The sequence below is a fragment of the Eubalaena glacialis genome, chromosome X (genome assembly GCF_028564815.1).
Source record: "Eubalaena glacialis isolate mEubGla1 chromosome X, mEubGla1.1.hap2.+ XY, whole genome shotgun sequence".
Classification (NCBI taxonomy): Eukaryota; Metazoa; Chordata; class Mammalia; order Artiodactyla; family Balaenidae; genus Eubalaena; species Eubalaena glacialis.
In genome coordinates this window covers 132,431,764-132,446,304 of record NC_083736.1, presented here as the reverse complement: position 1 = coordinate 132,446,304, position 14,541 = coordinate 132,431,764, and the positions used below count along the sequence as shown (strand labels likewise).

General features: G+C 39.0%; 1 protein-coding gene across 1 annotated transcript in view; it reads right to left on the bottom strand.

Annotated features, from left to right (window-relative positions):
• Nucleotides 1-7,533: 7,533 nt before the first annotated feature.
• Nucleotides 7,534-14,541, bottom strand: part of FMR1NB (FMR1 neighbor) — a 31,553-nt gene continuing 24,545 nt past the window's right edge. Inside the window, 2 exon segments of the mRNA XM_061178235.1 lie at nucleotides 7,534-7,571; nucleotides 9,378-9,526. Of these exon segments, the coding sequence (XP_061034218.1) occupies nucleotides 7,534-7,571; nucleotides 9,378-9,526 (187 nt within the window).

The following is a 14,541-nucleotide window of genomic DNA, read 5'->3' as shown; positions in this document are numbered from 1 at the left end:
ACATGTCAATCCCAATCTCCCAATTCAGCACACAACCATCCCCACCCCACCGCAGTTTTCCCCCCTTGGTGTCCATACGTTTGTTCTCTACATCTGTGTCTCAACTTCTGCCCTGCAAACCGGTTCACCTGTACCATTTTTCTAGGTTCCACATACATGCGTTAATATACGGTATTTGTTTTTCTCTTTCTGACTTACTTCACTCTGTATGACAGTCTCTACATCCATCCACGTCTCAAAAAATGACTCAATTTCGTTCCTTTTTATGGCTGAGTAATATTCCATTGTATATATGTACCACAACTTCTTTATCCATTCGTCTGTCGATGGGCATTTAGGTTGCTTCCATGACCTGGCTATTGTAAATAGTGCTGCAATGAACATTGGGGTGCATGTGTCTTTTTGAATTATCGATTTCTCTGGGTATACGCCCAGTAGTTGGATTGCTGGATCACATGGTAAATCTATTTTTAATTTTTTAAGGAACCTCCATACTGTTCTCCATAGTGGCTGTATCAACTTACATTCCCACCAACATGCAAGAGGGTTCCCTTTTCTCCACACCCTCTCCAGCATTTGTTGTTTGTAGATTGTCTGATGATGCCCATTCTAACTGGTGTGAGGTGCTACCTCATTGTAGTTTTGATTTGCATTTCTCTAATAATTAGTGATGTTGAGCATCTTTTCATGTGCTTCTTGACCATCTGTATGTCTTCTTTGGAGAAATGTCTACTTAGGTCTTCTGCCCATTTTTGGATTGGGGTGTTTGTTTCTTTAGTATTGAGCTGCATGAGCTGTTTATATATTTTGGAGATTAATCCTTTGTCCGTTGATTCGTTTGCAAATATTTTCTCCCATTCTGAGGGTTGTCTTTTCGTCTTGTTTGTGGTTCCCTTTGCTGTGCAAAAGCTTTGAAGTTTCATTAGGTCCCATTTGTTTATTTCTGTTTTTATTTCCATTACTCTAGGAGGTGGATCAAAAAAGATCTTGCTGTGATTTATGTCAAAGAGTGTTCTTCCTATGTTTTCCTCTAAGAGTTTTATAGTGTCCGGTCTTACATTTAGGTCTCGAATCCACTTTGAGTTTATTTTTGTGTATGGTGTTAGGGAGTGTTCTAATTTCATTCTTTTACATGTAGCTGTCCAGTTTTCCCAGCACCACTTATTGAAGAGACTGTCTTTTCTCCATTGTATATCTTTGCCTCCTTTGTCATAGATTAGTTGACCATAGGTGCGTGGGTTTATCTCTGGGCTTTCTATCTTGTTCCATTGATCTATGTTTCTGTTTTTGTGCCAGTACCATATTGTCTTGATTACTGTAGCTTTGTAGTATAGTCTGAAGTCAGGGAGTCTGATTCCTCCAGCTCCGTGTTTTTCCCTCAAGACTGCTTTGGCTATTCGGGGTCTTTTGTGTCTCCATACAAATTTTAAGATGATTTGTTCTAGTTCCATAAAAAATGCCATCGGTAATTTGATAGGGATTGCACTGAATCTGTAGATTGCTTTGGGTAGTATAGTCATTTTCACAATATTGATTCTTCCAATCCAAGAACATGGTATATCTCTCCATCTGTTGGTATCATCTTTAATTTCTTTCATCAGTGTCTTATAGTTTTCTGCATACAGGTCTTTTGTTTCCCTAGGTAGGTTTATTCCTAGGTATTTTATTCTTTTTGTTGCAATGGTAAATGGGAGTGTTCCCATAATTTCTCTTTCAGATTTTTCATCATTAGTGTATAGGAATGCAAGAGATTTCTGTGCATTAATTTTGTATCCTGCAACTTTACCAAATTCATTGGTTAGCTCTAGTAGTTTTCTGGTGGCATTTTTAGGATTCTCTATGTATAGTATCATGTCATCTGCAAACAGTGACAGTTTTACTTCTTCTTTTCCAATTTGTATTCCTTTTATTTCTTTTTCTTCTCTGATTGCTGTGGCTAGGACTTCCAAAACTATGTTGAATAATAGTGGTGAGAGTGGACATCCTTGTCTTGTTCCTGATCTTAGAGGAAATGTTTTTCACCATTGAGAATGATGTTTGCTGTGGGTTTGTCGTATATGGCCTTTATTATGTTGAGGTAGATTCCCTCTATGCCCACTTTCTGGAGAGTTTTTCTCATAAATGGGTATTGAATTTTGTCAAAAGCTTTTTCTGCATCTATTGAGATGATCATACGGTTTTTATTCTTCAATTTGTTAATATGGTGTATCACATTGATTGATTTGCGTATATTGAAGAATCCTTGCATCCCTGGGGTAAATCCCACTTGATCGTGGTGTATGATCCGTTTAATGTGTTGTTGGATTCTGTTTGCTAGTATTTTGTTGAGGATTTTTGCATCTATGTTCATCAGTGATATTGGTCTGTAATTTTCTTTTTTTGTAGTATCTTTGTCTGGTTTTGGTATCAGGGTGATGGTGGCCTCATAGAATGAGTTTGGGAGTGTTCCTTCCTCTGCAACTTTTTGGAAGAGTTTGAGAAGGATGGGTGTTAGTTCTTCTCTAAATGTTTGATACAATTCACCTGTGAAGCCATCTGGTCCTGGACTTTTGTTTGTTGGAAGATTTTTAATCACAGTTTCAATTTCATTTCTTGTGATTGGTCTGTTCATATTTTCTGTTTCTTCCTGGTTCAGTCTTGGAAGGTTATACCTTTCTAAGAATTTGTCCACTTCTTCCAGGTTGTCCATTTTATTGGCATAGAGTTGCTTGTAGTAGTCTCTTAGGATGCTTTGTATTTCCGCGGTGTCTGTTGTAACTTCTCCTTTTTCATTTCTAATTTTATTGATTTGAGTCCTCTCCTTCTTTTTCTTGATGAGTCTGGCTAATGGCTTATCAATTTTGTTTATCTTCTCAAAGAACCAGCTTTTAGTTTTATTGATCTTTGCTATTGTTTTCTTTGTTTCTATTTCATTTATTTCTGCTCTGATCTTTATGATTTCTTTCCTTCTGCTAACTTTGGGTTTTGTTTGTTCTTCTTTCTCTAGTTCCTTTAGGTGTAAGGTTAGATTGCTTACTTGAGATTTTTCTTGTTTCTTTAGGTAGGCTTGTATAGCTATAAACTTCCCTCTTAGAACTGCTTTTGCTGCATCCCATAGGTTTTGGATCGTCGTGTTTTCATTGTCATTTGTCTCTAGGGATTTTTTGATTTCCTCTTTGATTTCTTCAGTGATCTCTTGGTTATTTAGTAACGTATTGTTTAGCCTCCATGTGTTTGTGCTTTTCACGTTTTTTTCCCTGTAGTTCATTTCTAATCTCATAGCGTTGTGGTCAGAAAAGATGCTTGATATGATTTCAATTTTCTTAAATTTACTGAGGCTTGATTTGTGACCCAAGATGTGATCTATCCTGGAGAATGTTCCGTGCGCACTTGAGAAGAAAGTGTAATCTGCTGTTTTTGGATGGAATGTCCTATAAATATCAATCAAATCTATCTGGTCTATTGTGTCATTTAAAGCTTCTGTTTCCTTATTTATTTTCATTTTGGATGATCTGTCCATTGGTGTAAGTGAGGTGTTAAAGTCCCCCACTATTACTGTGTTACTGTCGATTTCCTCTTTTATAGCTGTTAGCAGTTGCCTTATGTATTGAGGTGCTCCTATGTTGGGTGCATATATATTTATAATTGTTATATCTTCTTCTTGGATTGATCCCTTGATCATTATGTAGTGTCCTTCCTTGTCTCTTGTAACATTCTTTATTTTAAAGTCTATTTTATCTGATATGAGTATAGCTACTCCAGCTTTCTTTTGATTTCCATTTGCATGGAATACCTTTTTCCATCCCCTCACTTTCAGTCTGTATGTGTCCCTAGGTCTGAAGTGGGTCTCTTGTAGACAGCATATATATGGGTCTTGTTTTTGTATCCATTCAGCAAGCCTGTGTCTTTTGGTTGGAGCATTTAATCCATTCATGTTTAAGGTAATTATCAATATGTATGTTCCTATGACCATTTTCTTAATTGTTTTGGGTTTGTTTTTGTAGGTCCTTTTCTTCTCTTGTGTTCCCCACTTAGAGAAGTTCCTTTAGCATTTGTTGTAGAGCTGGTTTGGTGGTGCTGAATTCTCTTAGCTTTTGCTTGTCTGTAAAGCTTTTGATTTCTCCATCAAATCTAAATGAGATCCTTGCCGGGTAGAGTAATCTTGGTTGTAGGTTCTTCCCTTTCATCACTTTAAGTATATCATGCCACCCCCTTCTGGCTTGTAGAGTTTCTGCTGAGAAATCAGCTGTTAACCTTATGGGAGTTCCCTTGTATGTTATTTGTCGTTTTTCCCTTGCTGCTTTCAATAATTTTTCTTTGTCTTTAATTTTTGCCAATTTGATTACTACGTGTCTCGGCGTGTTTCTCCTTGGGTTTATCCTGTATGGGACTCTCTGCACTTCCTGGACTTGGGTGGCTATTTCCTTTCCCGTGTTAGGGAAGTTTTCGACTATAATCTCTTCAAGTATTTTCTCTGGTCCTTTCTCTCTCTCTCCTCCTTCTGGGACCCCTATAATGCGAATGTTGTTGCGTTTAATGTTGTCCCAGAGGTCTCTTAGGCTGTCTTCATTTCTTTTCATTCTTTTTTCTTTAGTCTGTTCCACAGCAGTGAATTCCACCATTCTGTCTTCCAGGTCACTTATCCGTTCTTCTGCCTCAGTTATTCTGCTATTGATTCCTTCTAGTGTAGTCTTCATTTCAGTTATTGTATTGTTCATCTCTGTTTGTTTGTTCTTTAATTCTTCTAGGTCTTTGTTAAACATTTCTTGCATCTTCTCGATCTTTGCCTCCATTCTTATTCTGAGGTCCTGGATCATCTTCACTATCATTATTCTGAATTCTTTTTCTGGAAGGTTGCCTATCTCCACTTCATTTAGTTGTTTTTCTGGGGTTTTATCTTGTTCCTTCATCTGGTATATAGCCCTCTGCCTTTTCATCTTGCCTATGTTTCTGTGAATGTGGTTTTTGTTCCACAGGCTGCAGGATTGTAGTTTTTCTTTCTTCTGCTGGCTGCCCTCTGGTGTTTGAGGCTACCTAAGAGACTTGATGGGAGGCTCTGGTGGTGGGTAGAGCTGACTGTTGCTGTGGTGGTCAGAGCTCAGTAAAACTTTAATCCATTTGACTGTTGATGGGTGGGGCTGGGTTCCCTCCCTGTTGGTTGTTTTGCCTGAGGCAACCCAACACTGGAGCCTACCTGGGCTCTTTGGTGGGGCTAATGACAGACTCTGGGAGGGCTCACGCCCAGGAGTACTTCCCAGAACTTCTGCTGCCAGTGTCCTTGTCCCCACGGTGAAACAGAGCCACCCCCTGCCTCTGCAGGAGACCCTCCAACACTAGCAGGTAGGTCTGGTTCAGTCTCCCCCAGGGTCACTGCTCCTTCCTCTGGGTCCCGATGCGCACACTATTTTGTGTGCGCCCTCCAAGAGTGGGGTCTCTGTTTCCCCCAGTCCTGTCGGAGTCCTGCAATCAATTCCCACTAGGCTTCAAAGTCTGATTCTCTATGAATTCCTCCTCCCGTTGCCGGACCCCCAGGTTGGGAAGCCTGACATGGTGCTCAGAACCTTCACTCCAGTGGGTGGACTTCTGTGGTATAAGTGTTCGCCAGCCTGTGAGTCACCCACCCACCAGTTATGGGATTTGATTTTCCTCTGATTGCGCCCCTCCTACCGTCTCATTGTGGCTTCTCCTTTGTCTTTGGATGTGGGGTATCTTCTTTGGTGAGTTCCAGTGTCTTCCTGTCGATGATTGTCCAGCAGCTAGTTGTGATTCTGGTGTTCTCGCAAGAGGGAGTGAGAGCACGTCCTTCTACTCTGCCATCTTGGTTAATCTCCCCTGGAAGCTATTTTTAATAAGAATTCGGATTCTGGTTTGATGCATAAAAACTGAATTAATCTTTATTTTATATTTAGAAATAAACACAACAAAAATAAGAACTAATTTTTATCCTTCTAAAACACTCCATCAGGTTTGGATGACTGGGACAGTCTCCTCTGCTCTGAAAGACGTGTCCTTCTCAATGGGAAAATAATGCTACAGGAGAAAAGTAAAGTAGAGTTAAACAACTTGAAAACTAGTATACACACATCACACTTTGTTACAGAAGGAACTGACTGTGACAAAGTTCTCAAATTCTATATATTGAATGCTATGATCAACTTAGTTATTTTCAGTTTGCCAATGTATCATCTTATTACAGTGAGGCATACAGACAAAATACACTATAGCAAATACCATTACAATGACAATTTCTGAATAACAAAGTTAACTTCCATGCCTCAGAGAATGACCCACAGAAATCAAGTTTTGTTAGTCTAGTTATAATGTCATATGTGTGCATACACGCATGTGTGTGCATATATTGGGTTGGCCAAAAGTTTCGTTTGTTTTTTTCCATAAGATGGCTCTAGTAGCACTTAGTTGTGTTTAACTTCATTCGAAACCATTTTGTTAGATTGTGACAGCTGTCATATCAGCATGCATTTTAAAAAAACTTATCAAAACTGATGAATTTTTGTGTAGCCATTTTAATACTGAAGATGGAAGAAAAAAGCAACATTTTCTGCATATTATGCTTTATTATTTCAAGAAAGGTAAAAAAGCAACTGAAACGCAAAAAAAAAAAAAAAAGATTTGTGCAGTGTATGGAGAAGGTACTGTGACTGATGGAAGGTGTCAAAAGTGGTCTGCGAAGTTTCGTGCTGGAGATTTCTCGCTGGACGATGCTCCATGGTAGGGTAGACCAGTTGAAGTTGATAGCGATCAAATCGAGACATTAATTGAGAACAATCAACATTATACCACGTGGGAGATAGCCGACATACTCAACATATCCAAATCAAGTGTTGAAAATCATTTGTACCAGCTTGGTTATGTGAATCCCTTTGATGTTTGGGTTCCACATAAGTTAAGTGGAAAAAACCCTTCTTGACCGTATTTCCACATGTGATTCTCTACTTAAACATAACAAAAACGTTCCAGTTTTTAAAACAAATTGTGACAGGTGATGAAATGTGGATACTGCACAATAATGTGGAACGGAAGAGATCGTGGGGCAAGTGAAATGAACAACCACCAACCACACCAAAGGCCAGTCTTCATCCAAAGAAGGTGATGTTGTGTATATGGTGGGATTGGAAGGGAGTCCTCTATTATGAGCTCCTTCCGGAAAACCAAACGATTAATTCCAACAAGTACTGCTCCCAATTAGACCAACTGAAAGCAGCACTCGACACAAAGGGTCTGGAATTAGTCAACAGAAAACGCATAATCTTCCATCAGGATAACGCCAAGACCGCATGTTTCTTTGATGACGAGGCAAAAACTGTTAGAGCTTGGCTGGGAAGTTCTGATTCATCCACCATATTCACCAGACATTGCACCTTTGGATTTCCATTCATTTCGGTCTTTACAAAATTCTCTTAATGGAAAAAATTTCAATTCTATGGAGGACTGTAAAAGGCACCTAGTGACCTATGAGCTTCAGGAGCTAATAGAGTGCTACAGTGACACTCCAACTGTCAGAATGAGAGTAGCCGAGTAGCAGAATTTTGAGTGTCAGGTTATACTTGGGCGGGGCGGGTTGGGGGGTACAACTGCCCAAGAAAAGAGGAGTCCTGAAAATACACTGGTGGGGGAGATACTCGTAGAGGGGTACACTGAGCTAATCCTCCCAGCTCTTTAGGAGTGCTGGAATGTGTTTTAAAAGGCGGAAGGAAAGAGTCCTAATTTTAGGAAGTAGTCCACAGATTCATGCTCTCATATTATAGATAAAGCTGCATAAGTTTACAAGTCCACATAGCTATACCTACCAAAAAAACAAGAAAAGCAGCTATTCTGAGACCTTTTCTGAAGATCACTCAGACGTTTTAGGTTAAAAAAGAAGCATGTTCAGGATGTTTTAAGCTGTGTAACACACCTGAAGTTGTCACCAGGGTAGGGACAGGGTGCTACTGTTATGTTAACTTTTCCGTAAACTTACTGGTTTATTATTTCTTAGTGGAAACTTTTTTTCCTTAAAATAAAAATAACTTTTCTTTGCTCAAAAAGATAAAAAGTTTGGGGAAGATGGAATTATGAAGTTGCCTGAAAAATGGCAGAAGGTAGTGGAACAAAAGGGTGAATACGTTGTTCAATAAAGTTCTTGGTGAAAATGAAAAATGTGTCTTTTACTTAAAAACCGAAGGCACTTTTTGGCCAACCCCCAATATATGTGCATGCGTGTACTGCATTAAAGTTATACAAAGTAATATATAGGTATGTGTAATAATATACATGTATTATTATTATATATACTTATGTATTACCTTATATAAATAATACATCAATTACATACACATGTATAATACCTTGTATAAGGATTTTCTTTTGTTTCCTCTGAGATAAGTCACTTTTCCTATTCATCTAGTCCAAATCTCCATTTTGTAGCTTCATGAACTGAGCCCAGGAAAGTTAAGGGACTTGCCCAAACTCCCACCGTAAATAACAGGAGAACTGGGACTAAAGCCAGAGTCTCCTGACGCTCAGTTTAATGGTCTGTTATTCCACTCCTCTCCTTCTCCATAACTGAGGCTAGAAATCAACACCTTAAATTTGAGTAATGTACTGCAATTTTCAAAGCATTTTCACATATGCTTAAGCTACACACACACACACACACACACACATACACACACACACACTCTCAGCTGATGGTATCAAGGCTAAGTTACTTGCCCATGGAAATGCCACTACTTAATGGCCTGAGTCTCCTGACTCCCAATCTAGTACCCTATTCCTTGAAGTAGACTTCTTTTCTCACAAACCATTTTATTCTTACTGGGCCCTTGGTAATTACTTTGGGAGGAGGAGACCCAGGCCAAGGCTAGGGGATCTGTAAGTCTGCGCAAGTGAAATGAGGCCCAGGTAGTCCCCTGGTGTGTGATTCTGGGATCCCCTCTCTGAACCTCTTCTAATACTGGATTGTGTACGTTTGGGGAGCAGGTAGCTGAAACTACACCTAGGATCCAGGATTTGATCTCAGATTTGTCAGACTCCTGAGGCTATGCTCCTTCCCCCGGATATGCCATGTGGTCAACACACATGGAGGACCATGGTCATTATTATTTAGCAAGGGTGTCTATCATGGAGCTTCAGAGTCAGGGCAGGCAGATTCCATTTCTTTGTTTCCCTGAAGGGCTGAACTATGTATACCAAATAATACGGCACCCAAACAACCTAGCACATTTCTTGTCCACCTTCCTCCCATCCAAATATCCCTAGTGATAATATTTGTTTCAGAAGCTGACACTCCTGTGGTCCAAACATTTGTGGGATAAAAAAAATAGGCATCAATTGAACCAAGATGATGATAACAAGGATCAAGTATTAAATACTTCAACTTTATATCCTATTGTCATTACCTTTGGTCTCCTGCTCCTTTTCATCACCTAATCCTTCCTCATCCGTTGCTTTCCCTAACGTTTCAGCATTCCTCTTTAGTTTCCTTCTTCGGTTCTTCAAACCCTTTAAAATTCTGTTGACTTTCCTTCGTAAAGGATTGGCCCATGTGCTGCAATATTAAAAGTTCAAAGTGAAACCTTACTTCTCAACAGTGACAGAACAATAACAATCGTGGGTTATAAGGAAAAGGCTATTTGCTCACATAACTCTTTACACATTCCCACCTAATTGTTTAATTCCAGATTTAATAACTCTGATAGAAAGTATTACACTTGGCTCACTCATATTTATCATTGTAACCATAATTATTATTCTATATAGCATTATTTTGATCATTGGATCCTCTGCAACAGGAATGCCGTCCTACTTCCCTCTGCTGACATCAATGTTACCCACCCTTCAAGATCCAGCTTATATATTATTTGTCTAGATAGCCTTCTCTTTCACTCTTAGCCTATAGGGATCCCTCTCTCTTATGAACTTCAAAACTAAATAGTAGTAGTTCACATTACATGATCATCTACAGTTTTACAATTTCGCACTCACACTCATTATTGCTATCATTGGGTATTCAATCCTGTTCTTCCTTGCATTTGTGTGGACAGTGGATGGAGGTGGGTACTTGAGAGCCTCTCACAGGCCAAGAACTTGGCCAGGTGCTTTACATATTTTATCTTATTTAATCCTCACGACAGCCCTATAAGGTGCAAATGATTAAACTGGGGCTTAAAGAGGTAAGATAACTCATCCAAGGTCATACATAGCTAGTAAATGGAGGTGTTACTAGTATTTGAACCTATGTCTGTCTGACTCAAGTACAGGCATTTTCTATTAGACAACACTGCAGCATTAGCAAATAATGACTAATAACGGCAGGTATGATAGAATTCCTGCATGCCAAGGCCTGTGTATAAGTACTTCATGTGCATGATCTTATTTAGTTAATGAGGCAGGTACTATTTCTATCATTTCCATTTTTCATACAGGGAAATTGAGGCACTGAGAAGGAAGGTAATTTGCCCAAGGTCACCAGACTACTCAGTACTGGAGGCAGGATTCAAATCCAGACCTGCTTAAATCTAAAGCACAATCTTTTACCCACTACGATATTGTAGTCTATTTTGTCTATTGTTGTCTTATTTTTCCCCTCAGAGCTTGGAAATAACTTCAGGCTAGAGCTTTACCTTGTAACTTCATATATCCCACAGAGCCTGGTAACCCAGTGAGGACTCAGGAAATGTTAGTTGATATTTATGTTTACAGAGCTTTCACTTTCTAAATACCTAAAAACAATCCAAGGAAAAGAAACAGGAATGCCCAAAGCAGAGGTAAGGATGGAAACCCAAAAGAGAAAGAAAAGAGAGAAATATTTGCATATAAGATTATGAAGAGGTAATGACAGATACATATTCCTAATCCTCAGCTCAATGCTAGATAGCGTACAGAAGAGGATACCTGGCCCTGACAGTGCTACTTAGCTATACAGAGCAGCTTCTGTGGGGTTCTGTGCATGTGGGGCCCAAAGATAGAAAATCCTGACTTTGACATGATGATTCTGAAGGTAATACTCACTTTTCTCCCCTAAAACTACATTACTGGGTTGTCACTGAGCTCCATTAGCTAAGGCAGATATAGAGCAAATAAACACCTTTTTCTCAATTGATCATAAAAAGTCTCCAGGCATAAATGAAACAGTGGGTGAAGGCCAAAAATACATTTATATGATTTACCTATGGTCTATTTACATTGCAGTGCTGTTAACTGCAGTCTCAAACAAAAAACAAAAAAAACCTGAAACAACTACATAGTTCTCAGTCCCCTGGGGCTACATGTGTTTCAGAATGCAGAATATTTTGGATTTTAGAAAGGTAATATGACATGATATACTGCATATTACATGACACTCTCATGGGGTCTGGGGCAGCATCTCATGATCAAACAGTAATATTTCTACAACAAAATATATGAATATTCACTCTAAGCATTAAATAATGACTAGAAAGTGTCTCAGGTCAGGTCAGATCAGGTTTTGCTGCCAAATGAGTTAGGAAAAAAGTTTTAGGTTTGCAGAACTTCTTGAATTTCAGAATTTTAGATAAGAAATTAGGGACTTATACTTTTTTCCAATGCTGTGACTTCAATATATCTTACTTCACATAATTAAAATGACTATGTTTTCTTTACCCACAGATTTTATTTTAAATTTAATGGTGTACATTTCCCCTTAATTAACAAAGAAAAGTGCAACACAGCCTTATTATTTTAAAACTCATTGCACTGGTTTAGGTTGCAGAGGACTTAATATTAGGTTCCACCTTCTAACATTACTGAGATCCAAAGTTACATTTTCTACCCAATATCTAATGAGAATGCTCAAGGGGGAAAGTAGGGGTGAGATTATTTGTTCAGTGTCCTAGAGGTGATTTTCTTCTTTTCATATAAAATGTCATATATTGTCACCAGCATACTCACACTTGAAATATACAGATCAACTTATCCAGTACTCATTCACTCACTGACACATCTGCTCATTTATGAAATTAACGCTATTCTAAATAGCGAGACATAAAGATGAGTAAGACATGGGACCTGCCCTCAAAGGAGCTTAAAACTTAGAAGGGAAGGCAGATATATAGGCTGATAATTATATCACATTGAGATAATCCAAGTAGAGGTAAGCAGAGGTTGGTAGAAGACAAACAGGAAGAAGCCTGACCCGATCTGGGCAGTAGGTTTGGGGTAAGCTTCCTAGAGGAGGTGACATCTAATATGAGGCCTGCATTCTGGGTGGAGTGAGCCAGATAAAGAAGAGTGGAGATGGGGAGATATATGAGAGCATTTCTATCAGTGGGTAGGTACACTGTGTGAAAAGCTCAGAGTGGCAAGGCAGCAAGTTGTTTGTAAGCATCAGGTAGAATAGTGTGGCTGGAAACACTAAGTAGGCCCACTGGGAATTTCTAGTGATACATATCTATACAGTTGTGAGACTTTTTTTTTCCTCTAGGAATTCCCAGAAGCCTAGATGTAGAAGCAGAGAAGTGGTGTGGATTCAATTTCAATGAAGCAAAGGAGCTGGAAAGACTGTATTAATGTAACAGGCAATAGGATCCAGGGTAGATAAAGAAATCAGATGATGTTAAAAAGGTAGAAGACCAGGGGAAAAGAGAGCGTTAAAGAGTCTGAAGGTCTCAATGAAAACAGGGGTAGCAAAAGTAAAGAAAGGAAAAACCTAGAAAACAAGGCACCCCCCTGCTCCATGGTCAAAGAGCAGGATTTTGAAGTTTAAGATTTCAGAGACTCACAGGTTCAATTTTTGATGAATGACAAGGTTCAGCATATGGGCACAAAAATGGGTGGCCAATGCAGAGTGCAGGCAAGAGTCCTCAGAATTGAGTACATCAGGGAAGTCTAAGGCTATGGGCTTAGATGGCTCATAACATGGACAGCGAGGCTATCCAGGAAGATGATCAGATGGAGAACACAACGCCTATCAAGTGCCTAAACCAAGTAGGAGCTCAATAAAGATACGCAGAAAGAATGAATGAATAAACGGTTGAACTGGACAATCTAGTGCAATTCCAAATGGGCTGTGTACCAGATTCATTTGGGGTGCTTTAAAAATATAAATTTCAGGACCAAACCTCAGACTTACAAAATCGGAATCTCTTGGGTAAAGCCCAGCAATCTGTATTATTAAATATTCCTAAGGTTACTTCCACAGAAGCCATCTACAGTCCACAGTTTGAGAAACACTGATCTAGTGGGTTGATTTTTCCATGTTTCTTAATAAACTATAATTCATTAATATAAATATAAATTATTTAAGATAGTTAAAGAACATAACACCACTTTTATAGCTAGGAAAGCTTATAAGCTTAACTTATCATTTGCAATATCACAAAATAGTCATAAAATCCACAGAAATGACTAACTAGATTATTCCAATAATTATTTACTGATTTGCTTACCACATGGTCTAGAGATCAGTGGTTCTCAAACTGGAGTGTACATGAGAATCACTTGTTGGGCTTGTTAAAACACAAATTGCTGGACTTTAAACCCAGAGTTTCTGATTCAGTAGGTCTGGGGCGGGGCCTGAGAACATGCGTTTCTTACATGTTCCAAAGGGATGATGATGATATCTGTGCAGAAACCCCATTTGGGTATCCCCAGTTCTAGACTCAAAGAAGTATGAAGCTTGGCCCCAGTGTCCTCACAGAGGTTACAATTTAGCGAGAGAAAGAAAACAAACAATAGGAAACAAAGGATAATTACATGTTAGATTATGTGGATAAGAATACCAGCACAGAAAGAGGTTTTAAGACAAGACAAAACACTGGAATCTGGAGCAGTTGCAGAACACTTCATGGAAGAGTTGGGGCAGCTGCAATTTGAAGGTAAGAAAGAATTCAAACAAGTGAAGAGGATGAAGAAGAACAATCCCAAGATCTAGGAAGAACATGGGCAAAAGAACAGAGGCAAGAATAAAGCCTGGGGTATGCCAAGAAAAGTAAAGAGAGTTCCCTGGCTGGAGCAAAAGATACATGGAGTATTATAAGAAATATTACTGGAGTTACAGAATGAGTCCAATATAGATGAAAGCCACAGCCCTTTGAGTGGACTTGAAGCAACAAGATGCTGCTGTTTTTATCTAATTTTATTCCTATTTCCTATAGTAAAAAGAGCAAGAAGTCGGAAGACAGATTGGAATCCTTGCTCTATCACTACGTAATCTTGAGCAAGAAGCCAAACCTCCCTGCACCTCTCTGTCTTGAAGGTCACACAAGACAATGTATGTGAAAACTTCACATAAACTGGAAAAGGCCAAACATGCTCATTGTTTTTATCTGTACCTTTTGAGCGTGACTTTCTATCTTGGATACTTGTATATACCCTTTATCAGACTATGTGTCCCTTGAAAGCACAGAGCATGATTTGATTCACCACTTTGCCCTTCACAGCACCTAACAGAAGGCCTGGAATCCAGATATTCTTGAATGCATTAGAAGTTCTTGAATGATATAATGAAATGAAATAATGCTATTTTAGGAAGGTAAGCCTGGCAGGATATAACAGGATGGATTAGAAGGAGAGTAGACTAGGGGTCCACGTATATGTCCAAAT